Consider the following 27,680-nt stretch of genomic DNA (forward strand, 5'->3'; position numbering starts at 1 on the left):
CTAAGTCTGTGCTGGGGTGAGGCCCTCACTTCAGTGGCCTAGCACCATGCCCAGAAGTGCCGTCATTCTTGACATGCCCAGCAAAATGCGTAGGAGCATGAGAGACCAATGGAGGAATGTCTCCTAACAATGCCTGCCCTTCTTTATATAGCTTCTGTTATGGAATGAATGTTTATGTGTCCCCAAAATTCTTATGTTGAAGCCCCATCCCCCCATTGTGACTGTATTTGGAGATGAGGCCTGTGAGGAGGTAATAATGGTTAAATAAGATCATAAGGGTGGGGCCCTAATCTGATAGGGCTGATGTCCTTATAATAGAAGATGAAGATATGTCATCTTCTTGCTCTCTCCATTATGTGCGGACACGGTGGAAGGCAGCTGTCTGCAAGCTAGGAGGAGAGCTCTCACCAGGAACCAGATCAGCCAGCATCTTGATCTTGGACTTCCCGGCCTCCAGAACTGTGAGAAATAAATTTCTACTGTTACACCCAATCTGTGATATTTTGTTATGGCAGCCCATGCTGACTGATCTACTTCTTATCAGGATAGTTGTTTCAGCACAATTCTCACCTACCCCAGGCAGCCTGTCCTGGCATTATGATTTAGGTATTCCTGCTCTGTGTTCTCATAGTGCTTTCTTTTTATCTCTGTTCTAACACATGTCACACTCTAGGTATTCATTCATTCTTTCATTCACTTGAATATAAAATATATGTATTTATTGAGCTCTTACCGTATGCCAAAGCACTCATCTTGGTACTGGGAACAAGGTTGCAAATAAAAAGTCTTTCTTCTCATTGAGCTAATAAACACATAAACTTAAGTTTAAGATAAGCGGGGCAGTTTGATTAAGAAAGACTCGGGAGAAAGGAGCTACTTTTAATTTGGGGGTCACGGAAGGCTTCGTTAAGGAGGTAACATCTGAGCTGAGACCTGGATACTGAGAAGGATAAGTCCATGAGAGAATCAAAAGGAAGAGTGTTCTAGGCAGAAGGAACAGCAAGTGCAAAGACCCTGGGTTAGGAATGGGCAAATTAGCTCGTTCAAGAAACAGAATAGATAGCAAATGTGACTGGGCATGGTAGGTGAAGGAGAGAAAGGTCAGCACCATAGCCACAGAACCAGATATAGAGCTTTTTGCTATGGTGTGTGTGATTTAATTTAAATTAAAAATTTTTTAATATAGCAGTGTGATATTATGTGTTAGTATATGTGTGGGCAATTGCCACAATGTGGAATATAACTCTCAGGATGGTCAGCTAGAATTTGACTCAGGAAGGTCATATCAGAGGCAACTACTAAAAGCGAGATACCAGAGGCTTTGCAAATTTGCATAGTGAATGTTAGAAATGTGTTTTCATTGGTAAAATTATAATATGTAAATATAGAATAAAATGCTAGTTGTTAGAAATGGGTTTTTAATTGAAGATATTAGTGACATTTTATATATATATTGTACTGGCTAAAATATTTCAGAAATACTCCTGAATATACAAATTTTATCCAAAAATCCAATTTAAAAAATAAACAAAGGACTCAAATAGACACTTCTTCAAAGAAGATATACAAATAGCCAATAAGCATATGAAAAAAATGCTCAACATCGCTAATCATTGGGTAAATGCAAATCAAGTTCACAATGATATACCACTTCATATAAATTAGAATGGCTATTATCAAAAATACAGAAAATAACAAGTCGTACCAGGATAAGTGCACTCTTGTGCCCTTCTGGTGGGAATATAAAATGGTGCAGCCATTTTGGAAAACAGTATGGTGATTTCTCAAAAAATTAAACATAGAATTACCATATGATCCAACAATTTCACTTCTGGATGTATATCCAAAAGAAGTGAAAGTTAGGACTTGAACACCCATGTTTATAGCAGCATTATTCACAAAAATCAAAAAGTGGAAGCAACTCAAGTGTCCATTGACAGATAAATGGATAAAATACGGTGTATATATACACAATGGAATATTATTCAAGCTTAAAAATGAATGAAATTCTGATACACACTACAACATAGATGAACCTTGAAGACATTATGCTTAATGAAATAAGCCTGACATAAAAAGACAAATATTGTATGATTCCACTTCTGTGAGATACCTAGAGACAGAAAGTAGTATGTGGTTACAAAGGTTGAGGAGAAGGGCAAAGGGAGAGTTATGGTTTAATGGGTTTGGGGTTTCAATTTGGGATGATGAAAAGTTATTGAGGTAAATGGTGGTGATTGTTGCACAACAGTGTGAATGTACTTAATGCCACTTAAAAATGGTCACGATGGTAAATTTTATGAGTGCTTTACTACAATTAAAAAAAAAATTCCATCCAGCCCCATAGCCTGTTCTGTTAAGGATGACTCTCCAGGCTCAATCCCTAAATTGTCATTTGTCCAGCTAAGGATTTGGAAGATTCTGGTTGCCTAAAATAGACTATAAGGTTAACTGGATCTTGCCTCTAGTATATTGTCACATTTGCCTCCAGTGTATCTTTCCTGAAAGGTGTGGTTAGAATACTAAAAAATGACAGAGCTGGGACTTCATTGCACTTACAGAACTTTGTGTGTGTGTGTGTGTGTGTGTGTGTGTGTGTGTGTGTGTGTGTAAGAATTGTCCAAGCAAGTGCTTCATTGATAGAGTGAGGTTTTGGGGGAATGTAACTAAACCTCACTCACCTGAAACTATTGATGGCTACCCCTGTCTACCAAAAACAAAACAAAACAAACAAAAAATTAATATTCCTGAAAATATTGGTACACTGAGCAAGATTATGTTCAGATAAATTTCAAAAGAAGTGAGAACTCTAATTTCTGTAAGAAGCCGAACTTTGAAATGTGGAAAATAACACATGCATGCTAGCTAGTATGCTTTTGGGTATGTGTTCTATAAAGCAGGGGTTCCCTACCCCCGAGTCAAGGACTGGTAGCCAAGCTGAGGACTGGGCCGAGGACATGTTAGGAACTGGGCCGCACTGCAGGAGGTGAGTGGCAGGTGAGCAAGTGAAGTTTCATCTGCCGCTCTCCGTTGTTCCCCATCGCTCCCATTACCACCTGAACCATCCCCCTGCCTCCATCCGTGGAAAATTTGTCTTCCACAAAACAAGTCCTTGGTGCCAGAAAGGTTGGGGACCACTGCTATAAAGGATGGGGGATAGTTAGAAACAAACTCATGTACCTAACTGTCGAAAAGCTGTAGTAACTGGTGGTGAAAGCATTGTGCCAGTCTGACTTTGAGGAGGTTTAATCACCTCTTCTGTGTTTAGGTTGAGGTTAAAGATTTAATGAAGGAAGAAAGAATGTTGCCATAGTTGAGGCTAGAATGCATAGCATAAGTGGAAAGAGAATAATGTGGAGAAGTGAAAGTAGCCACATTCATCCACAAGCAGAGCCATTGCCTAGGGATATGACAAGATTATTTTCTGAGAGACTATCAGCAAGAACACAAAAATTAATAGAGTGAGAATTCGACAGAGGGCACAAAGTTGCAAAGTGAGGACATTAAGGTTTACACAAAGCTCCAGTTACAAACTATAAAAAAATAATTTGCTCAAGACAAGGAAAAGTAGGATGGAATTTAGTTACCCAGAAGAGACCTAAAGAAGGAGACATTCTTCTGTTAATAGGGTATATTTAGGACCTTAAGCAGCCACCACCATATGGGAGACTGAGAAGAAACTTAAACTAAGGTCCTCAAAACAAAGGAAGAAAACTTCAGCTAAGTCATCCTGCTTTTTGGTTCTTGCAGGAAACACTGGCCCAAAGCCAATATTATTATTTTTTAAGCAAGGAGATGGAAAAGCATTCCAGGAATGATATACATAGAAACTAGGAGTTCTGTTTCTATTTAGGATGAAGAAAACCACATAAGAACATTGCCTCCTTCTTAAATCCAAACTCCAGGGGAAAAAAAATTTCAAAAATGGTAGCTTTTGAAACCATTAGAGAGCCGTGGTTGCAAGGTAACCAAGCAAACCGAATTTAAGTATTGACAAACTCCTCTGAGGAGAGATGTGACTCTTGAACCATTTCAGTTTGGGGAGAGCCAAGAAAAATTAAGTGGTCACGATAGAAGCATGTAAGAGTAATGTGCTAACATTATTAAAATGAATTTCTTAGGGCCAAGCTATTTTTTGTCAAATAGAAAATTCGTCGAGAGAAAATTTGGATTAAAATAAATATTAAAGGGAATTCTTTAGGCAGGAGGAAAATGATTCAAGATGGATAGAAATGCAGGAAGGAATGAAGAACGCTGGGAGAAATAATTGTATATATGTGCATATATATTGACTTTAAAAGCAACAATTATAAAGTTAGCCAATTTAAATATAGAATTAAATGCATGATAACACAACAAGTGAAGAGGAGAGAACACACATTAAGGAGTTTTAGCTCTTGCATATTTGCTATATGTATATTCTGATTTCTAATGTAATCTCTAAAAGAATAGCAATAAAATTAATACAAAAAAGAATAAAAATGGTAAAATTAAGACAGATCAAGAGAATAAACACAAAACAGATGAGACAAATAGAAAACATATAGCAAGACGGTAGATATAAAACTAAATATATTGAGTGATGTCAGTGAAAATGGCAGTCAAAAGTTCCTAAAATTCTCCCCTCAAAAATAACAAGAAAACAGACCCCAAAAAAGTCAGAATCAATTTTTTCAGAACTCTGAAAATTAACCAAAGCCTGTCAGCAATCCATGGAGCATTTATTTATTATTTAAGTTTATTTATTTTTTTTTTGGCAGCATTGGGTCTTCGTTGCTGCGCGTGGCCTTTCTCTAGTTGTGTTGAGTGGGGGCTACTCTTTGTTGCGGTGCGCGGGCTTCTCATTGTGGTGGCTTCTCTTGTGGAGCACAGACTCTAGGCGCATGGGCTTCAGTAATTGTGGCACGTGGGCTGAGTAGTTGTGGCTTGCAGGCTCTAGAGCGCAGGCTCAGTAGTTGTGGCGCACGGGCTTAGTTGCTCCGCGGCATGTGGGATCTTCCTGGACCAGGGCTTGAACCCGTGTCCCCTGCATTGGCAGGTGGATTCTTAACCACTGCACCACCAGGGAAGCCCAGCAGCTGGATTCTTAACCACTGCGCCACCAGGGAAGTCCCATGGAGGATTTATTAAAGAAAAGCCGCTGTAGGGACTTCCTACAACTAAAGAGCCCTACCAGCGCAACCAAATAAATAAATTTTATTTTTTTAAAGAAAGGAAAAGCAGCCGTATCTTGATAAGAACAGCAAGCTTAGTGGTGTTTTAACTTACTCTGCTCCCCATCCTCCCTCTGCAGTAGCTTTGAAAACTAACCACATGCAGTCACTGGAGGGAGCAAAAGGATTTACATTGGTGAAAACCCTATTAATATAGACTTACATAGGTGTAAATCTTCATGATCTTGGATTAGAAAATGGTTTCTTATATGTAACACCTAAAGTACAAGCAATAGAAAAGTAGGTAAATGGAACTTAATCAAAGTTTAAAACTTTTATACTTCAAAGGACACTATCAAGAAAATGAAAAAGCAACCCACAGAATGCAAGAAAATTTTTGTAAATCATACATCTGATAAGGGACTTGTATCTAAACTACAAAACGAGCTATTACAACTCAATAAAGACAAACATAACCCAATTTAAAAATAGGCAAAGAATCTGAATAGATAATTCTCCAAAGAAGATATAGTAATGGCCAATAAGCACATTAAAAGATGCTCAACAGCATTAGCCATGAGGCAACTGCAAATCAAAATCACAATGAGAGGATAAAATGACGCATGGGGCAGAGTGAGGTGCAGTCGTTCACCTAGGCTTCGGCCTGGCTTCTGGAGATGAAATGATGTGATTCCTGGGATTTGCTTCAAAATAATCTGACCTATTGGAAAATTCTATGAGAGAAGCTCAGAAGAGCCAGCTCTGTGCCTGTGGATGTCATGTGCGATAGGAATTGATGTTTTCAGTGGTTATGAAGAATAGTGGTCCTTTGTGTTCACAGTAAAGTTTGCAAGTAATGATGTTTTTCTTCCAGTGAGCATTTGGGATCCCATGCCGCCTGCAGTGGAAGTGTGGAATCCTAACCACTGGACTACCTGGGAACTCCCAGTACTAGACCTTTTGGAAGGAGTTGGAGAGTAGGGGTAGTGGCTCAGAAAGAGCTTCTCTTTCAGAAATGTGGCTGCTAAGCCCCAGTGCCTGTAATACTTGTGCTTCACAACCACAAACTTCGAAGGTGGGAGTCAATCATTTTGATAAGTCTCCTGAAAGGAACAGCTAGCAGGAGCTGAACCCTTTTTCCATTTGGCCTCGTGGCAAAGGCAGAGATCACACCAGCAGCTCCACACAGTATGATGTGCTCACTAGTGCCCTCTGAACAATCTTCTGGTACCTTGCCTAAAGACAATGCCCCATTTTGTTGGGATTCCTTGGATGAGGATGGATTGGATGACTCCTTGCTGGAACTGTCTGATGGAAAAGATGATGGCCATTTCAGTTTCACGGAGGAATATTCAGGAGCTTTTGAAGGATGATGACCTATCAAATGAGCACTTTTCTTGGGGAGGAGGCTTGTCTAACAATGACAGCAGGAATGTTGAGAAGGGAGGGAAAGGGAGTCAAATTCCACTTGATACTCCCCAAGAGAAAAATTCATTGTACAGCTTGGGACCAGAAGCTGAGACCTCTGGCCTCTTCAAACTACCTCAACTAAATACATCAGCTGGTCATGGACCAACTCCTACTAAACCATTGAACAGACGCTTTGTACTAGAAAAGAATCTTATAAAAGTTACAGTTGCACCATTTGATCCAACAGTTTGTGATGTTGCACTTGATAAGGACAAGACTGATACATCCGAAGTTACTGAAAAACCCTCTTCCCTTGGAGAAGAGATGAGAGAAGATGGTCTTAGCCTAAGTGAGAGCACAGTTTTCACAGAATCTGAAGGGATCAGCCCCAATAATTCTGCCTATGATGGGCCCCCACTCCCTTCTTCAAACAGTAAGTTTCAACAAACTGTCTCTGATAAAAATATATCTAACAGTAAGAAGCCTACACCTGTAACCTCTCAGATATTGAACCATTCAAAGACTCCTTCTAATATGGGGTCATCCTGGAGAAATGGATCACATAAATCAAGTTTTGAAATGAGGTTTCCAGTTGTTTCCAGTTCATCAAACAAACATTTTCTTGACAAAGATTCTGGGAAGCTGAAGGTACATGAAAAAAGACTAGGCAAGGTCATTCCTGTTCTGCAAACCAAAACAAGGACTAATATTCTGACGTTTTCACCATCAGATCTAAAAAAGCAGAAGCAAAGTTATCTCAGGAATGTCATTGCTCATATAGAAGACCCAGTGAACTCTAACCAAGGTACCTTGGGGGAGCTGTGTGCCTTGATGGATCACGTTTATCACATACAGAACCCAAAATGGCAGCATCCTTCGGACCTCACCAGGTGAAACTATGCCTGGTTCCAACAGAAATCTCTGCAAAAATACAGTCTGACTCAGTGGGTTGACGGGAACATGTGAAGCCACCATCGGTTCCAGCGTCTACCAGATTTCCTGTACAGTCCATTTGTCTCCTCCCATCAGCAATGAAGGTCCCTATCCAGGGTCCTGTCCAGAGCAGCATCTCATCTTCTGCTGCTTTGTGCTTTGTAGATTTTAAAATTTATTTTTCACAACATTTTTATTTAAAGAACTTGTCACCTTTTGGAAATGCCCATTGCTGACTTGAAATTTTTTGTATAAGGTCCTTCCTGTTTGTGTGTGTCTATGCATTTAAGCAGTGTTGAGTTGATATAGTTTTAATTTTTTAATTTAAATTGAAGGTGGCTACCGCCTGAAAGCCAGCATTAAGTCAAAACACCCAGGCTCAAGCAAAACACCCACCTCTGTGCAGAGGTGAAGTCTACTTCTGGTGCCCAGAAGAAATCATCTTTTAATCTCCTATGAGGAAGAGATTCTTTATCAGGCTGCAAGCCAGTGTTAATTATTGCTGGTGACTTATAAATGGATACAAGTCACTTTTAGCAACCCCTCTTACTTTTTTTATTTGAATCTCCGAATACCTGTCAGTATTTTAAAAGTTGGTAATCCAGCACATCTGAAGAGTTGAAAGGACAAATTAAAAGTGTAAATCTTCTCTTCTTTTTGTACCTACTAGCTGCCTTTATTTTTTGGCTTTTTTTTATTCTTCATTAAATTTATTTTGCACAATAGTGTTTACAAATCTTGTACATCTTAACTCTAATAGAAGAATAGCAATAACAACCCCTGTTGATGACTAACAACCCCTGTTGATTTGCAGTCTTGTGACTGTTTGCCTTCTCTGCCTTTCTTCAAGGATTTTCCTTCTTTTTTCCCCAGTGACCTTAGGGCTCTACCAGCATATTCCTTATCCTGTTAGACATAGATATGCCTCTTAAGAAAAGCCTTACTGTACTCATTATTGAAGAACCACCTACCCAGAGTCTTGACTCTAGGACAGGCCAGAAAGCAGTGCTATTGAGAGGTGTCAGTTGGTCTTCAGTTTCATCTGCTGAACCCCAACTTCAAGTATGAGTTGACATATTAGTCAGTGAGCTTCCATCCTGTGGGAGAGACTTTGGAGAAGCTGTCTTTTGTCTCCATTATTAGTTAATAAGAGGTGCCTTTTGGTCCAGGATGTTACCATCTCCTTACTTGGTCAAATCTCTGATGTACAGTTTTACAAAACTACTAAAGTGGATCTAAAATAGTTTTGATTAAGCCTGTGCTCAAAGCATTACCTGATCTTGAGGGTAATGCTATGTGCAGCTATCTTAATGGATGTCTTAGGAGTTTGTTATTCTCTTTACAGATAGCTCTAGACATCTCTTGGGAGATGTCTGGCATTTGTGCTGCTGTTCACTCTCTGTGAAGGTTGTACCTAGTTGCTATAGCACGGCCTGTGATACTGGTCTCACTGCCTCTGTCTGGTTTTGTTCTTCCATAAGCCCCATCTTTGTATGCCAGTAACCCATCTTAAACATCCTACCCTGCTTTAGAAACTGACTTGGGAGAAACTTGGTCATAGTTACCAGTAAACTTAGATGGACATCCCTAAGTGTTAACTATTTCTATCCAGTCAAGGATTCTCTTTTCCTTCAACATTTGGTTTAGAGTCTGGGACCAAAATGCAAAGGGGAAGAGTTCTGTTCAAAGGCAAGAGTCAAAATCTGTTATTTCAGTTGGCATTGCCTATATCAGTCACTTCTCCAGGTTTCCGTAAATTAGCTTGATGGAATGGGACAAACATCCACCTTTGGAACTATAGCATAGTTAGAATTCATTGTTACTGGAATAACTAGCATTGCAGTTGTCTTGTTCCCCACAGATAACCAAGGAGTAAAGGGACAGCCTTTTGCTTAGGCAAAAGTCTAAGACTCATGTTCCTGCCTCCCTGGTACAGGAGGGTTTAAGACTGATATGTAATGGGAGCATCGCTTTTGCCAAATCAAATGAGTGACGGGTTAACGAGAAAATGTGACAATCACATTTTGTCTTTGCTCAAATAATTCTGTTTTTCCAAAGCTTTAGCAGCTTACTTAAATCTGTTAGACTGGGGAAGGAGAAAACTGTTCCCTAGCAGTTAACGTGGTATTCTTTAAGAAGAAAAACAAAGCCAAAGAAAACTCATTATTAGGCATGTTTGCCTTAAAGACAGTAGTGGGTAGAATCTAGAGTTTTAATCTGTTTTTAAAAGCTACATATCTCATATTTGGTGTTGGCCTCTAAGTCTAATTTTCATGTAGAATTCTTGCCATGTTGTTTTATTTGCATAAGCATTGTGTGCATTTAACTGCCTACCTAGCCTTCTTCATCTGTGATGACCTTCTCGCCACAGGGATCTTGACAATACAGAGTATGAATGTGCTGTTTACATAGTTTACTTGTAAGTAAAGAGCCTGAAATAACCTGTAGTTTTGCATCTAATGCGGACCCCAATTTACTTTGGTTGTTGTCAGGATCAATTATGAAACTGAAGTTTGGTGCCTCCTCTTTATCATGTTTTTCCCCTTGTAGCAGTTGTGTTTAATGTCATTAAAAAGAAATAAAAGTTCTTGTCAGTGAAAAAAAAATCACGATGAGATACCATGTCATGGGATGTGTATAGTAAAAAACAAAATTTTAATGAAAATAACAAGTGTTGGAGAGGATGTGAAGAGATTGAAACCCTCATATATTGCTGATGGGAATAGAAATGGGTTCTGCCACTGTGGAAAACCATTTGATGGTTCCTCAAAAAGTTAAACATAGAGTTATCATATGACCCAGGAATTCCACTTCTAGTTATACACCCAAAATAATTTTTTAAAGATGTTTAAACAAAAACTTGTAAATGAATGTTCATAGCAACTAAAACGTGGAAACAACCCAAATTTCCATCAACTGATGGATAAACAGAATACAATAGAACATTATTCAGCCATAAAATGGAATAAAATATTGATGCATGCTCCAACAAGAGGTCATGTATTATATGATTCCATTTATATGAAACATCTAGAGTAGGCAAATCCATAGAGACAGAAAGCAGATTATTAGTTGCCAGGGGCCAGGGGGAAGGGAAAATGGAGAGTGACTGCTAATGGTCCTGGGGTTTCTTTCTGAAGTGATGAAAATATTCTGGAATTAGATGGTGGTGAAAGGTACACAACTCAACTAATTATACACTTTAAAAGGATGACTGTTAAAAATAAAAGATGACTGTTATGGCATGTGAATATATCTTAAAAACCCACCCCAAAATATCAGTAATTAAATGGAAATAGATACTCAAATCAAAAAGCTAAAATTGTCAGACCGATTAAAAAACAAAATGTAACTATACAAAAAATATTTTATGGGAAATCTTTCAGGATCTAGACATCAGTTTCCAAGATATTGATATAATATCAAGTTCATCAAAAATAGGAGAGGAGGAAGTCCAATTGCAAAGTGGCAGATTCTGTCATGTACCAACATGAACACACAGTTAACTACAGTATTTAATATGGCTGCTATATTAGAGATTTAAATTTCACCTGTCATAGATTTAATATATTTGGTCTTTGAGTCATGTTTTGCTCTAGTATATGCTTAATTATTTCAAATTGCTTTTATTCTTTCATTACTAATGTTATGAATATTATTGTATAATATATGTATAGCATAATAATTAAAGAAATAAGTTCTCATAACCATTATTTTCTAGATATTTTTGTAATTACATTGCAAATCTTATTTTTGTTCCAAGATTTGATCTCAGGGAGAGGGGAGAGGATATGATCTGGGCTAAGTCTTAGGGAAGATGCATGGAAATTAGCCAGGAGAGGTAGGTATTCAGAGAAAAGGAGAACATGTTCCATGCAGAAATAAGAGTAAAGGCAAACGAGAGAATGAGAGTTCATAGCATATTTGAGGAGTTTCGAAAAGCTTGGCTTGACTGGAGAATAACGGGGAAAGAATGGAGTGATCTAGGCTATAAAAGAAATAATTTTAAATTTTGATCAGGAGGTTGATATGGTTAGATCTGTGGTTTTTTTTTTTTTTTTTTTTTTTTTTTTTGCCATACGCGGGCCTCTCACTGTTGTGACCTCTCCCGTTGCGGAGCACAGGCTCCGGACGCGCAGGCTCAGCGGCCATGGCTCACGGGCCCAGCGGCTCTGCGGCATGTGGGATCTTCCCGGACCAGGGCACGAACCCGTGTCCCCTGCATTGGCAGGCGGACTGTCAACCACTGCGCCACCAGGGAAGCCCTAGATCTGTGTTTTTAAAAGATAAATCTGGCAGCAAAATACAGTATGGTTTGGGTGAGTCTATAGGATAGGACATCCGTTTAAAAGGCTGTTGTAGCAATATGGCAAGAGACGATAAGAGCTGGGCACAATGAAAGTGCTTTCATTGTTCTGATGTTATCCAGCTTTCTCTCTCTCTCTCTCTCTCTTTCTCTCTTCAGACCAAAGTTACCCCTAGAAAATTTTCTGGTCTTTATATCTGTATCTCTGAACGAAGGGTAGAGAACCTGGTTTATATCACTTAGTTATTCTAGGTCTTAATTTTCTTATTTGTAAAATGATAGTTTCCAAGATCCTTCCCATTTCAATGTTCTATGGAAGTACCTTGCCGCCAGCTGAGAACATTAACCATCACACCAGCCACGTGTGAAACTAATGATACTTCTGGATTCTTCACTTTTCACTCACTTAAACTAGTGTATTGGGTTTCCAAGTGATTTAAGAATATTCTAGACATAGTGCAGTTTTTGTTAACTTTATAACTTTCTACTTAAAAGATACAGAAACTTTGTGATGTGAGACCAAATTAAACAAAGGACTTAATCTTGCAGGTTGGATTTAAGCACCATATTATTTTATTGTCTTTGTTGTTGTTTTGGAAGTGCAACATGAAATATTGGTTGACAAGTATAATGCCTATGCCTCCAATCCTCCTCTATTTTTAAACTTTTTCCAGTAGGGATAAGAGTGCCTAAGGATTTATATTAGCTTAAGAACAGCTTCTTTATATCTGTATCTCTGAAGGAAGGGTAGAGAGGCAACAGAATAAATACATAAAATGGTGTCTGTAATATTTTATTATGATGACACTAGAGTGGTAGCCGTAAATTGTCATCATCTCTTAGGAATACATGAAAAGAAACATGATGTGCAATTCTCTTGTATCCAGTTTCAATTATATAAGTGCATCATAAGTTCTCAGTTCTTATTCTGGATACACTGTTCAGAATTTAACTGCACATGTAAAAAGTTTTAAAGCTGTTATTTTGTCCATAATTTCATATGCTCCTATCATAGTTAGTGCCCGAGTTAGTTGGTCTCTTAGAGCAGCAGTGGTTACTGACAAGTTGTTATTTTCCGTTTTCCACTTATCAAGTGTTCGGTGGACTCTCTCACTTAATGAAACAGTGCTGAAAATTTTGAAATAATAATTATTTTAATTATCAATTAAGAACACTGTTTTAAACTACATCAGTATTATATATCTAGGTTTTCAACCTAGTTTATCAGAGTGAAGTGAGGATTAAATTAATTGGTGAAGATAGTCTATATAAAAATTTAGCACAGAGTTTGGCACATACATAGTAAGTGAATGTTAGTCCCATGCCATCCCTTGTTTCCTTGAAGAAAATCAACAATTCAATTAACATTTGATTCTAAGAGAGATTTACTCAAGACCTCAAAATAATTGTGGACTGTTTACTATAAACCAGTATATTACTGCTACAATGCTACATGCTTTATAACTTGATCTCATGACAGCTCTCTTAGATAAGTCTATCCATTTTACCAGTAAAGAAACTGAGGCACAGGTAAGTTAGGGGACTTATCCAGGATCACAAAACTATTTGGGATTTAAAGCCAAGCAGTCTATCCTCAGAGTACTTGCTTAAAATACTATACCCATATGGATCTCAAATATATAATAAACTAAAATCAGTCTTTTACAGCAAATTAGAGTTCATGTTAATATGAATGTTTCAAAACCGTGTAATATCAATATGATATAAATCAGAACATGAGAATAAGCTTATACTACATGTTGTCATTCATACATACCTCATTGTAGACTTATCAGTTTCTGTGATTGCCAGGTTTAGTTTTTGACACAAAAATTGAAAATTTGTTTCAGTAATATTGTTGGCAACTATCTTGAAGATCTTTGCTAAGATTTTCTCTACATTTGAACATAAAAGAAAATTTAGGTCATCTCTTTTGAAAAACATACTCTATTCTGAGTTAATATTATAGCTAGGTTTTTTACTTCTGTGCTGCTATAAGATGTACATATCAAATAAGATTGAAAACTAAAGTGCAGCTCTAACACACAAACTGAAATTTGAACCATTTATTCCATTTCTTCTAAAATCTGAATAACCCTAAACATAAATAATATAAAATGTCTATTTAAAAGGATATTATAAGCAACTTCAAGGTGATCATCAAACCCTTTAATTCTTTCAGGATTTGAAATGAATTTAGCTCCTTCCTTCAATTCTGACTTTTTAATATGCTCCTTTGGGTACCATCCTGAGAAACCAAGTTCAAATCTACTATAAATATGGTATATATATATATATATATATATATATATATATATATGCTTATTTTATATTCACATCACTTATTTAATGAATGTTGGCTTAGATATAAGTAGAGTATTTTTAGTTTATAAAAAAGCTTCTAGGTAATTTGAACTAGATCCATTTTTTTTTAGATCCACTTTTTGTTAACCAAGGTAATTTGAGAATTTTCAAGAACCAGTCATCTGCCACTCCTCTGTAATCATCTCAAATCTGTTCTATGCTTTCTGTTTTAAAATTTTTTTCCATACCATTAATCCCTCAGGCTAGATTTTATGCTAATGAGATAATTGAAAATCCAATCTCCTAAGTGAAATTTTAAGGAAGAGACCCCATGTTCTTTGTTAATTGCAGAATTAACATCTCCTATGATGACTTCCTTTCCAATTTCTCTCGGTGCCAAGCCTGCAGTATGAAGGCCCCGTGGGAATAAAGAAAGGAGATAAATGGCTTGGATTCTCTTGTTTTTGCTGACTTTCATCTGTTGTCATTGCCCGTTGAACTTTCCCCAAAGAGGCTAGAACCACATGAATCTTCCTTCCTCAGGAACTTGAGTAACAGAATTTTAACAAGGAAGTTCAATCATGTAACTTTACAGACCTTCTCTAAAGTACTGTTACCTAACAGGAATACTTTATAGATCCTTGGAAACCCCTAAAAGCTTTGTTTTATAAAAATAAAGTTACCATTAAATATCCCCTTTTTAATGATAATTAGCAGAACCAACTTGCCTAGCAAGTTAGAGAAAACACCTACAGTGACTTTTTATTGCTTAGGTTCCTTCCATCCGTGAGGCCCACATCTTGCAAAAGCTTCTGAATGGTAGCCATACATATTGTGGCTTACAGAGGACTGTACATTTTTAGTGACCGTCTCAATAGATTATAAGATTATGATGATATAAGCCTCCTGATTACATAGACAGGGTCCTGATAGTTGTATATATTCTCTTTCCCCAAATCTGGATCATTAAATTGATTTAATACTTAAATACGGCATTAAATTGGAGGACCAAAATATGAATCTACTCTGAGGATTGACAATGAGCGGCAAAGTTAGAGTCCCAGAAAAAAGGTTAGTTGTTGGGAACCCAAACCCAGGGAAAGAACTGGATAGTGAAACTTCCATCCCAAAGGCTTGGAGAAACCAGTCTCCATCTGGTCCGGTGAAAGGGCATTTAAAGAAAATGGACCCGCTCTCTGAAGTAATCAGGAACAACCAAAGGAGCTCTTAAGAACAGAAGGAATGAAGACTGCCCAAAGATTACAGACAGGTGATCATAATGAGCCAAGAACTGACTGGCATCAATGTAAAGGATCTATGAACTTCCTTCAAGGCAAAATACAACTTTTAGAACAACTACATATGGTGATCAGAACTGATGAAAAAATCTGTATGTAGATTCTCTGAGTTTGGCCACAACCATGATGAAAAATCTCTTGAAGTACATTGAGGCCAGTAGGTGGGAAGCAGCTCACCTGTGACTTAAATTTACCTGTTTTCAATGGTTCAAATTGTGTAGACCCAGATTAAATAATCAAAATTACCAAAATAAACTCCTAGCCTTCAGGAAAGGGTAGACGATAAATATTTGAAAGTCTCTGCCAGATTGAAAGCCTCTGATTAAAGCAAACTATTTGTTAATTTATAGATGCCAGAAAATGATTTGTAAGCTAGCCAATCACTCATCACCTACCATCTCTCTCATCTGCCCTCTGTAGATAGCATGCAATAGTACACAATTGTTTTCCTTTACAGATTTCCACTGGAGGTCTCAGCAAAGGGTTATCATCAAAATTTATCTCCTTCAGTGAAAAAAGCTTGTAGATACCACTAGGCAGAGCTGTCAGATTATTTCCTAGTAGAAAAAAAATTACAATTGAATTATATCCTTCTGTAAAAGAAAACTATAGAGACAAATAACAACTATGTAAAGGGCATCTACTGTGTCTCACTGACAAAGTATCAGAGGAGCCTCACAATGCTGGCAAAACATAAGTTCTTACTGTTGTCCACTTGCTAGGAATGAAAAGGAGAAAGTATAGAAACAGAGCAATGATTCCTTTTTCTCATAGAGAATGACAAAATGAGAAGGAGGCTTTCCTCTTATAATGCAGGAAAGGACTTTACAGAGTAAGTGAGATGGTAATTTTTTTAATAAACTTTGTTTGCAATAATTTCAGATTTACAGAAAAGTTGCAGAAATTGTAGAGTTCCTGTATACTCTTCATCTAGTTTTAGTTTTCCCTGATGTTATCATCTCACATTATTGTATTACATTTTTAAATCGAAGAAACTTTAACATTGGCACATTACTATTAAATAAGCTTTGGACATTTTTGAATTTCATTATATTTTCCATCAATGTCCTTTTTCTGTTCCAGTATCCATTCCAGGATAGCACACTGCATACAGTTATGTCTTCTGGTCTGTGACAGTTCCTCAGCCTGTCCTTGTTTTTCACGATCTTGATGGTTTTGAGTAGTACAAGTTAGGTATTTTGTAGAATATTCCTTAATATGAGTTTATCTGGTATATTTTTTCATGAATAGATGGGGGTTATGGGTTTTTGGAAAGAATACCACAGAGGTGAAGTGCTCTCATCACACCAGAGATACCTGACATCCACAAGACACCACTAGCATGTTAAACATTATCCCTTGGCTAAAATAGTGTCTTCCAGGTTTCTCTAATGTAATGTTTTGATTTTCTCCATTCCATACTCTATTCTTTAGAACTGAGTTACGAAGTCTGGTCCACCCTCAAGGAGTGAAGATTAAGCTCCAACTTCCCTAAATATAATTTTTTTCAAATTTTTTTCAAATCTGTGGGACTTCCCTGGCAGTCCAGTGGTTAAGACTTCACCTTCCAATGCAGGGGGTGCAGGTTTGATCCCTGATCAGGGAGCTAAGATCCCACATGACTCACAGCCAAAAAACCAAAACATAAAAACAGAAGCAATATTATAACAAATTCAATAAAGACTTTTAAAATGGTCCACATCAAAAAAAAATCTTAAAAAAAATGTTTTTTGATCTTTAAAAAAAAACCACCTTAATCTAATATAAACCTGACATAAAAAGTAAAACTGTGATAACTGACAAAGTAAGAATTTGTAATCATTTCAAGAGGAACTGGCCTAAAGTTTGCCTTTGTGCTATTTATATATATTTATGGTTATATTATTTTAGCCAAAATTAAAGGAACCTGGTTCCTTTTAGTGAAGAAAGGTATTTAGAAACCAAGATCTGGGTACTAGAGTTGCTCATTGCTTCTTGGAGTGTGTGCTGCTTCTGACTTAAGTATATTCTGTCTCACTCCCTGATATCACTAGCTCTGGGGAAAACCAGTTGCCATGTCATAAAGAGGCTCATATGGCAAGGGACTAAAGCCTGCTGCCAGTAGCCACATAAATAAGCTTTGAAGCAAATCCACCAGCCCTAATCAAGCCTGGCTGCAGCACCAGCCAACAGGTTGGCTGCAATCTCATACAAGACTCTGAGATAGAACAAGTCAGCTAAACACCTCCTGGGTTCCTGACCCTCAGAAACTGTGTGAAATAAATATTTTATTAATTTAAGAAGCGAAAGTTTGTGGAAACTTGTCACATACCCATAGAAAACTGATATAACAGCTAATGGCTAAAAGTACTGAACTGAGATCTAAGGAGCTGCCATTTGCAGGGAAGGAGTTTGTATTTTTAGTCCAGCAACTTAAGTGCCTGATGAAGCAACAATAGCAACAAAAACAAATATCAACATTGGAGAGAAACAGAATTGATTATAGAGTTCACGATTCAAAACAGAGAAAAAAGAAAATGTGGCTCACTCCCAAGAGAAAAATACAACTCAATTGCTGTAGTCAACATATAAGAATTTTAAAGCAGCTAATACAATGATGTTCAAGAATGTAAAGAAAGATATTCTTATAATGAATGAAAAAATAGGAAATCTTGGGGCTTCCCTGGTGGCGCAGTGGTTGAGAGTCCGCCTGCCGATGCAGGGGACACGGGTTCGTGCCCCGGGAAGATCCCACATGCCGCCGACCGGCTAGGCCCGTGAGCCATGGCTGCTGAGCCTGCGCGTCCGGAGCCTGTGCTCCGCAACGGGAGAGACCACAACAGTGAGAGGCCCGCGTACCGAAAAAAAAAAAAAAAGGAAATCTTGGAGGAAAAATATAAACTATAAAAAAGGAAAAATGGAAATGCTAGAACTGAAAATTTCAGTATCTGAAATTAAAAATTAATTGGAGAGACAACAATAGGATAGAAATGATAGACAAGTCAGTAAACTTGAAGGCAGATCAATATGAGATGCTGAAAGCTCTGTGTACACCACACACACACACACACACACACACACACACGGAGAGAGAGAGAGCACTTTAGGGATTTGTAGGACAACATGTAAAGGAAATTGGAGTAGAGAAAGAAAATGACGAAGAAAAAAATTTTGAAGGAATAACAGTTAAAAAAAGTCCCCCAATGTAGTAAAATACATGAATATATAGACCAGAAACAGCAAAATCCAAGCAGTATAAATAAACATGAAAAACACACCTGGAATGAATGCCACAGAAAATTCAGAGTAGGCCTCTCAAAATATCAGCCCCTCCAATTGAAACAATCAAAAGCTGGAAAGGGCTGATAGAATCAGCTTTCTCAAAATTCTGGAACTTAATCCAGAATTTTACGGTTACTAGGATACTGCTCAATGAAGAAAAAGGCAGGAGAATTTTGGTAAGAGAGCACTGTGGCTTTTTCACTCGTCTCCATACCACCCTCCATTTCCCAGCATGGCAGCAACAGCTGTGGGGAGGGCAGCCTGCATTCCTGGTGCAGCTTGCTGGTGCCAGAAAGCCAACATGGACCTTGTTCTTTTAATACTGAGGCTTTGCATTTTGACCTGTCTGCTGATTCCCCGAGGGATTGACACAGAGACTGACTTTTGTTTTGCTCCCCCGACTCAGGATGGAGCTGCCTTCCTGAATGGCAAGTTGTTGTCACATGTAAAGACACACATGTCTGAGCCTACCTGGGGCAAGGAACAGCAGACAGGGAAAGCAGCAAACAGATCCAAAAGCCCAGGAAGGAGGAGGCTGAAGAGGGAGTTTCTTGGGGGAATAAGGGCTGAGAAGGGCCATGGTGTATCCTGGGGGAAATGGAGTACAGTAAGCATATCTAGGACTGAACACATGCACAGAAGAGAACTGAGAGAATCCTAGGTTTGTGCCTGTGGTGGATTTTTGGGCTTCACACAATCAGGCGAAGAAGGCTAAGGCAGAGTCATAGGTGGCCTGACTTAGCATTGAAGTGCCCCAGCATAGAGCTAAGCTGCAAAGACTGGGAAAGTAGTATTTTCTTTTATGGCTCCAGGTATTGAAGGACAGAAGAAGATATCCATGCAAATACTAACCAAAGAGTTGGGGTGGTTTTACTAATATCAGATAACATAGACTTTAAGTCAAAAACTGTTATAAAGGACAAAGGACAGTATATATTTTTAAAAGGATCATTACATTAAGAAGATATAACAGTTATAAGTATATACATACCTAACAGCAAAACCCCAAAGCATATTAGACAAATATTGACAGAATTGAAGGGAGCAACAAGTGGTTCTACAGTAATAGATGGAGACTATAATACCTCACTTTCAATAATGGATAGAACATTTAGACAAAAGGTCAGTAAGGAAATAGGGCACTTGAACAACACTATAAAGCAACTAAACCTAACAGACATACATAGAACACTCCAACAGCAGAATACACATTTTTCTCAAGTGCACATAGAACATTCTCCATGATAGACCATATATTAAGCCACAAGACAAGTCTCAATAAATTAAAATTGACTGAAAAAAGTCATACAATATATCTTCTTTGACCACAATGGAATGAAACTATGAAAAATAATAGAAGGAAAACTGGAAAATTTACAGAGTTAAACAGCATACTTTTAAGCAACCAATGTGTCAAAGATGGAATCAAAAAGGAAATTATAAAATACAAAGAGATGAATGAAAATGAAAACGATAACCAAAAATTATGGATGCAACAGAAGCAGTGCTTAGGATGAAATTTATAGCTGAAAAAGAAGAAATATCTCACATTAATAACTTTACACCTAAATGAACTAGAAAAAGATAAGCAAATTAATCCAAAACTATCAGAAGGAGGAAACAATAAAGATTAGAGCAGATATAAATGAAATAGAGAATAGAAAAACAATAGAATCAACAAAACCAAAAGTTGGTTCTTTGAAAAGATCAACAAAATTGACAAATTAGCTTTAGTCCATTAGCTTTAGCTCAATGGACTAAGAAAAAAGAAGCAAGACTCAAATTACTAAAATCAGAAATGAAAATGGGAACATTACTACTGATTCTACAGAAATAAAAGATTATAGAGTACTGGGAACATTACTATACCAGCAAATTGTATAATCTAGCTGATGTGAATGATGGAGTTAGAATTCTAAATAATGTCCTACTTCAAGGTCTGTGCTTTGAGGAAAGCAAGGAATTAATCTATAAATCCTGTTCACTGGTATAATGTCTCACATTTATCAAAATATTTTCATAAGTTTTAACTTATATTTCCACGATTCTATGAACAAACAGAAGTTATAGCTTTCCTATCTTGCTGATGGAAAAACTGAGGTTCAAAGTGGTTATCTTCCTAAATCCACTAGCGTTAGTGACAGAGGGGACTAATTCTCAAGACTGTATATAAATGTCTTTTGTCTGAATAATGAAGATGCTACCAGCTTTCAAAGTCTCATTCAGTCCAAATCTATGACGTGGGTATTCCTGTTAGCTTCGTTTCATGAATGGAGGAAACAGATTATAACTTCAAATCTGGCAAGGAAAGCTGGAGACTGTGGGCATGCCAGTTGTGTAGCGATTATCTCTTAGATCCAAACCCATCTCTTGGATGGGTTTGGACTAGATGGGTATGGACTAGAAAATACTAGTCCATACTTTGGATCTCTTAGATCCAAACCCATCTCGTGGGCTCCTTGACTGTTTTTCCTTGAGTGTCACACCAGCAACACTCTTTTACCCCACCGGCAGCAGTTCCAGCCCATATAACAGGTGAATGCAGTTTGCAGTTTTCCCAACACTTGCAGAACTAGCTCCTCTCTCTCTCTCTCTCTCTCTCTCTTTCTCTCTCTCTCTCTCACACACACACCCCTACACAAACACACACTTACCATCCCCAAGCTCAGAGGAACAAGCACCAGGCAAGCAGTACTTCATCCTCAGACTTCCGAGTTTCACCACTGCGTGACCCCTCTTCCAAACTTATAAGTTTTAATAATTCCAAATTCTTCATTTTATTCCCTTAGCCATAAGATGGTTATTGCTTCCTGCCATTGCTACTTTTGTGATAACCTTAGGATTCTCTCTTTACCCTTTTAGTTAAACAGTTAAGAAGATTTTACTTAGTAATTAACTAAGGTGTGGTTTCTGGATCCTGACTGATATACTTTTCTAATTCTGATAGGGACTAACAGAGAACTGGCTAAGCTTGCAGAAAAGTCTGTGATCTTCCTATTTTGTCTTGATTCTTGTACTAGAAAACCTCGAGAGAACTGTGCTTTCTATTGGTAGTTGTGTTCTCCAGTGGGTCAGAAGACTCTGGTCAGCCTTTTTTTTTTTTTTATGCACAAATAGTAAGCTGAGTGAAGCGTGTCCTACACTTGGACAAAATAGATAACCTCCCTAAAAAAAGTGAAACTTTGCCAAAATACAAAAGTGGGACCAAAAACTTAAATTGCAGGGCTGAGTTATTGTACCTTATTGCAAGTGATCGCAAACTGATGTATACCTACATAGCCAGCTTACTAGGGGTTCTGGGGATTCAGGAAACAAATGCCAGTTGCATTATATCTAAGTATTGATATATTTACTGTAGGTTTTACTGTACTACTGGTACTAGTACACCCAAAAGATGAGTTTGTTTTTAATCTAGAAATCCTCTAAATTTAAGAAGGTGCAGGGCTCTGGTTATAAGTGCTACTTTCAACTGAAAGATATAATTTTAGAAACCCAGCTGTTTATGAGATTAGCTGGTACAACCACTATGGGCATAAATTTCCTCATATCTGGTAAAGTTGAAGATGTACATAACCTCTGATCCAGTGATTCTACTTACAGCTATATGCACTTCGAAAAACTCAAGCAGATGTATACTAGGAACATGTACAGGGATATTTATAGTAGCAAACAAATTGGAAACAACCTAATTGTCTATCAACAGGATAATGGATTAATTGTTGTTTAACCATGTAATTGAATATTATACATATTATGCAACATTTAAAATGAATGAAATAGGTCTATGTATACATTGACATGGATTAACTTTAGAAATATGACAAATGAAAAAGCAAGTTACAGAATTGTAAATTACATACCATATAGTATAAGATATAATAAAATTTAAAACTCTAAATAATGTTATTTTGTTATGGATATATATATGTATAAAAACATGGATAGAAAAAAGATATACATCCATTTCAGTACATTGGTTACTTCTAGTTTGGGGAGAAGTACAAAAGAAGTTTCACTTCTATTTTTAAAAGATATACATCGGGCTTCCCTGGTGGTGCAGTGGTTGAGAGTCCACCTGCCGATGCAGGGGACACGGGCTCGTGCCCCGGTCCGGGAAGATCCCACATGCCACGGAGCGGCTGGGCCCGTGAGCTGTGGCCGCTGAGCCTGCGCGTCCGGAGCCTGTGCTCCGCAACGGGAGAGGCCACAACAGTCAGAGGCCGTGTACCGCAAAAAAAAAAAGATATACATCAATTTCAGTACACTGGTTACTTCTAGTTTGGGGAGAAGTACAAAAAAAGTTTCAATTCTATTTTATTTCTTAATCAAAAATATCTCAAGTAAATAACACAAAATGTTAGCATTCCTTATACCTGAGAGTAAGTACATAGGTGTTTATTATTTTTCTGTAAGTTTGAAATATTTCATAATAAAAATTATTAAGAAAAATACTAGTCTAGCTTTGGGAATTCTGATATTTTTAGAGTGAGTGATTTACTTTTTGTTGTTGTTGTTATTGAAGTGATTTACTTTGTAAAAGAGTGTAAGGTATTAGAGTATTGTAGGGTGTAGGAGTGGGATCGGGGAGCCAGCAGAGAAGGAAAATAGAGAAAATGCTGACCTAAGGCTGTGTAGGTAGGTGTGTGAAGAGAGAGAGATGAGGTCAGGTTCACAAAGGGAAGAAATAATGAATGACTGGGTATAGGCAGAGAAAACAGAAAAGAAATGAAAATGTGTGCAGGTTCCCCAGCTGGATTATAACCTCTTTTAGGGAAGGAACTGGACCTTATGGTTTGCTCTCATTACCTGCACTAGCCATTTCCTTCCTATTGGCACTTAATACATGATGTTGACTGTTTGCCATTCTGTCTTGTCAGCAAAATTTGCAACCTAGAAACCAAAACTCAACTTAATTTATTATGCTTATTGGTTATGCTTGACACTCACCACTCAAGTTTAGTTGCTGGAGAGCATTTAAAGATAGAAAAGATGGTGGCAGATATCTTATTTGATTGTTGTATGCATTTAAACTAACCAAACCTCTCAGCTCCCCTATATTTCTTGGCATCTCTCTGATTTCATTATTTGAGATATCAAGTCCTTTAAGTTGAGTCATATTAGACAGCTCTTCCGGAAGTCTTGTTAACTGTAACAAAGGTTAAACAATTATATTTTTAATAAATATTTCTATGACTAAAACTTTTAATAAAATAAAATGGAAGGAGAGTTTTTTTGTCCTAAAAAAGATATATTTTCATTATGTCACAAAGTCTTTGTGATTCCCTTGCTTAATAAAACCCACAACAAATTGTGTAGCATGCAGGTATTTCCCCAGTCTGACCAGTGCTACCAATTCAACCCTGTGGCTTGCTAACCACTTTCCTCACTCTCCCAACACTCAGTGTTCATTGCCACCTTATCCCTTTCTTCCATCCCTAAAGCTTACCCTGCTTTGATTTCTTCTCCGCCCTGAAGTCTTTCTAAACTGTTCTCTTCCATATTTGATCTCTTTACTCCTACTCTCATTAACATTACTTTTTATTAGTCCCTTATGTGTTCTTCTTGGATTTTTAAATGACATGATATATGTTTTATCCTTTTTGTATACATGCTCCCAGTCATGATGCATTTTGAGTAAGTGCTCAGTAAATTTCTTTATAATGGACACACACAGTTTGGCAATATAGCCTCAAATGAAAATTCCTAGTATGAAAAGTATTGCAAAGTAACAGGAATTAAGATACTCTGCTAAGGCAAAGAAAAAATATGCATCGTCAGAAAAACTAAGGCCATCACAAGTGGTGTTTGAAATAAAGGAAGTTCTATGAGTGAACAAAAGAGTTTTGAATGTATGGGCCCCTCAGAAATAATCAAACAACAAGGTGAATACTGGATATTGTGCTCAGTGTTCTTCTATATATAAAAGAAGCATAACAGACAATCCCTAACTTCAAGGAGATTAAAATTTAGTTCTAAATTATATTACATCCATAACTTTAAAACTCCTTTCACAGTTAAACTGAAATAAAAATAAGTCTATAAAATTGTCAGCTTTAATTACTTGGGATTTCATTTTAATGAAATATTTTCCTATAAAACTCTTGTGTTGAAAAGTTTATTTGTAAGCCGCATTTGAGGTTTTAAAAAAAAAGCCTATCCTTTACAAAATAAAGTATTCCAGCTAAATTAAACACACACACACACTACAGCTTAGATTCTGATCCCCTTCAGTCATACCTTCCCCACAAAGTCCTAAATATCCATCTCTTACCTTTCTCCCATTTATCTGGCTTATATTCAGCACTTCCAGTGATTGAAGTTGGCAAAGTTCAATAGGAAAACATATAAATTGATTGCTTGAGATGTTTAGTTTCAGGATTCCTTTTAAGTTACAGATCTCTGAAGGAATAGTCTGTATTTGGTTTTCTGAAAGATCAAGTACTTGCAAATTTTCTAAAGTACACACTTCTATGGGGAAAGTTTCCAACTTATTACAGCATAAAATAAGAACACGGAGTGATACCATATTGGAAATAGATGGTTGAATTTTCCTTATTTTGTTTTTACCAAGATCAAGGTATTCAAGATTAATAAGAGAACATAAGTGCTCAGAAAATATTAGGAGTTTGTTTTCATTAAATTCTAAATGAAGCAGTTGTTTACTGAAAGATATATCTACAGGTATTTCTGAAATATAATTTCCATTAAAACCCAAATAATAAAGAGAATCTAAAGCACACAAACCTAGTGGAAAATACATTATTCTATTATAACTCAATTCAACTTTAGTTATTTTTCTACAGTTTTTTATTTCAATAGGAAAGTCTGCGATTAAATTTCCTGAAAATTCTAGGCTGAACATATTATTAAGATGTGAAATATATTCAGGTATTTTCACGATATTATTTCTGTTTATATGGAGTTTTCTTAAATTTTTAAGCTTATGTATGTTCTTAGGAAGTTCTGTTAACTTATTATCACTAAGACTAAGGCATTCCAACATTACGCAGTGGGAAATTTTCTCTGGTAGGTCTTTCAATAAATTTTTATCAAGTATTAGAATCCTAAGTTCCCTAAAATTCTCAATTTTGTGTGAAATAACTTCCAATTTATTGTCTGTCAGTTGGAGTTCTTTCATTTTGAGCAACTGAAAAATTTCCACGGCCAAAAAGGTAAGTTTATTGTGATCAAGTAAAAGTATTTCTAAATTTTTAAGTTCCTTAATTTCTTTTGGCAAACTGTTTATCAGGTTTCCAGAAAGGTTTAGTAAAATTAACTTTGGAAGGAAGCACAGAGCTTTAGGAAATACTCTTAACTGATTATATTCCAGATTGAGAGCCCTCAAGTTTTTCAAACTAGAGAGAGTATCTGGTATATGTCTTAACTTATTTTTAGCCAAATTTAAAATTTCCAAGTTTCCAAGACTTTCCAAGCCAGAAGGAAAATCCTCAATACAATTGTTATTTAAAAACAGTTGCCTGATAGTCCCAAGCTGTGATATTTCTTTAGGGATATGTGATATTTGGTTGTGGCTGACATTTAATAGCTTTAAATTATGAAGTAACTGAATTTCAGATGGAAGTGATGATAACCCATTTTCTTGCATGGTTAGAATTTCAAGTCCTAGCAGATCACTGGAGTCTGCCCCTTTAAAACTTTTGATTTCATTCTCATCTAAATAGAGATATTTTACATACTTGATTTTTAAAATGTCCTTAGGGAATTCTTGTAAACCCTTGGCTTTGAGGTTAACTGTAAACTTATCTGATCCTAAGCCAAGTCCTTTCTGATTTTCTTCAGAGAGTTGTGGACTAATTTTTTCTAATGTTTCATGAGTTAGGGAGTCAACGAAAGCCTGATATTCAGCACTCATCTTAGTTACTGATAGTGATGAACTTTGTGAAATTTCACTTTTTGACTGCAAACTGTCATATGTAGCAATTGTTTCAGAAAATTGAAGAGTTTTCCTTTGTTCTTCATTTCTCTTAGACTTACTTCCAGAGGAGGATGTTGATGTATCATCACATATACCTAATGTATTTTTTCTAGGACGCACTTTACAAATTTGGTTGGAAGTGGTCCCATCAGAAGCTTCCTTTAGAGAGTTTGATGTTTCTTTAATAACTCCAGATTTCTCCACTAACCGTGATCTAGATTCTTTCCTAAATTGACTAGTGAGATCCTCTAGCTCTTCTGAAGTACTCTTCTTTTCAGACATCTTCTTTGCTGATATGTTTTATACCAATACAAGATTGCAATTCAATTATAATTTTCATGTTTAATTTTTTCCTTTGAACCTACAAAACAAATGATGTGAAGAGATATAATAAAGCTGTTAAAATTACAAATGAATTTTAATACTTTATAATAAGTAATTTAATAATTATTAAAATACATTTATAACTAATTAACATATATAATTTCTGGCTAAAGATAGTTTATTGATTGCATGCATTTATCACAATACTCTTGATACCACATTAAAATTATAGAAAGGAATAAAAAAGATCAAAGAAAATGAGGAAGGATACATGAGAGAATGAAAGAACTCAGCAAATTTTTGGAAGACAGGGAATAGCCAGTGGCCCCCCCGTGCCACATGCAGAGAGTACCATTCTCATTGTGGATATTGTAGGTTTACATATGGTATTGAAGCATCTTGTCCCAACAAATTCAGTGCGTTATGACAGTTCTCCAATAGGTGGAAGTAAAATGCCTTAAAGAAGGGGATGCTTTCTATAAAAAGTAGAAGTAAAACAACCTTTTCAAGGACTAACGCCTGAATTTAAGTCTTTTGTTTGACTCTTGAGGAACCTGCACAACAACTTTCACAACACCCTTCTTCAGAGGTCTGGATCCCATCTCTGTAGGTCCCTCCTCCAAGTTTGTGGTTTTTAATAACCCAACCTCTTCCCTTCGTTCCATCATCCCTAAGGGTGGTAGCTACTTCCTGTATTTATTATCTCTATGTTACTGCAGTTCCCCCTCTACCTTTTCAGTTCTCCAATACTTGAC

The 27,680-nt window shown here is 36.9% G+C and overlaps 1 protein-coding gene and 1 pseudogene across 1 annotated transcript; one reads left to right on the forward strand and one right to left on the reverse strand.

Moving 5' to 3' along the window:
* The first annotated feature begins 6,343 nt into the window (after positions 1-6,343).
* On the forward strand, positions 6,344-8,081 carry LOC132524236 (S100P-binding protein-like; annotated as a pseudogene).
* A 4,662-nt stretch (positions 8,082-12,743) lies between these two features.
* On the reverse strand, positions 12,744-26,883 carry LRRD1 (leucine rich repeats and death domain containing 1). Its single transcript, XM_060156079.1, has 5 exons — positions 24,937-26,883; positions 23,613-23,811; positions 15,800-15,961; positions 13,580-13,697; positions 12,744-12,930 (listed from the first exon to the last, which is right to left on the reverse strand). The coding sequence occupies exons 1-5, from the start codon at positions 26,881-26,883 to the stop codon at positions 12,744-12,746; spliced, it is 2,613 nt and encodes an 870-aa protein (XP_060012062.1).
* Between the last annotated feature and the right edge of the window lie 797 nt (positions 26,884-27,680).

The sequence above is a fragment of the Lagenorhynchus albirostris genome, chromosome 8 (assembly GCF_949774975.1).
Source record: "Lagenorhynchus albirostris chromosome 8, mLagAlb1.1, whole genome shotgun sequence".
NCBI lineage: Eukaryota > Metazoa > Chordata > Mammalia > Artiodactyla > Delphinidae > Lagenorhynchus > Lagenorhynchus albirostris.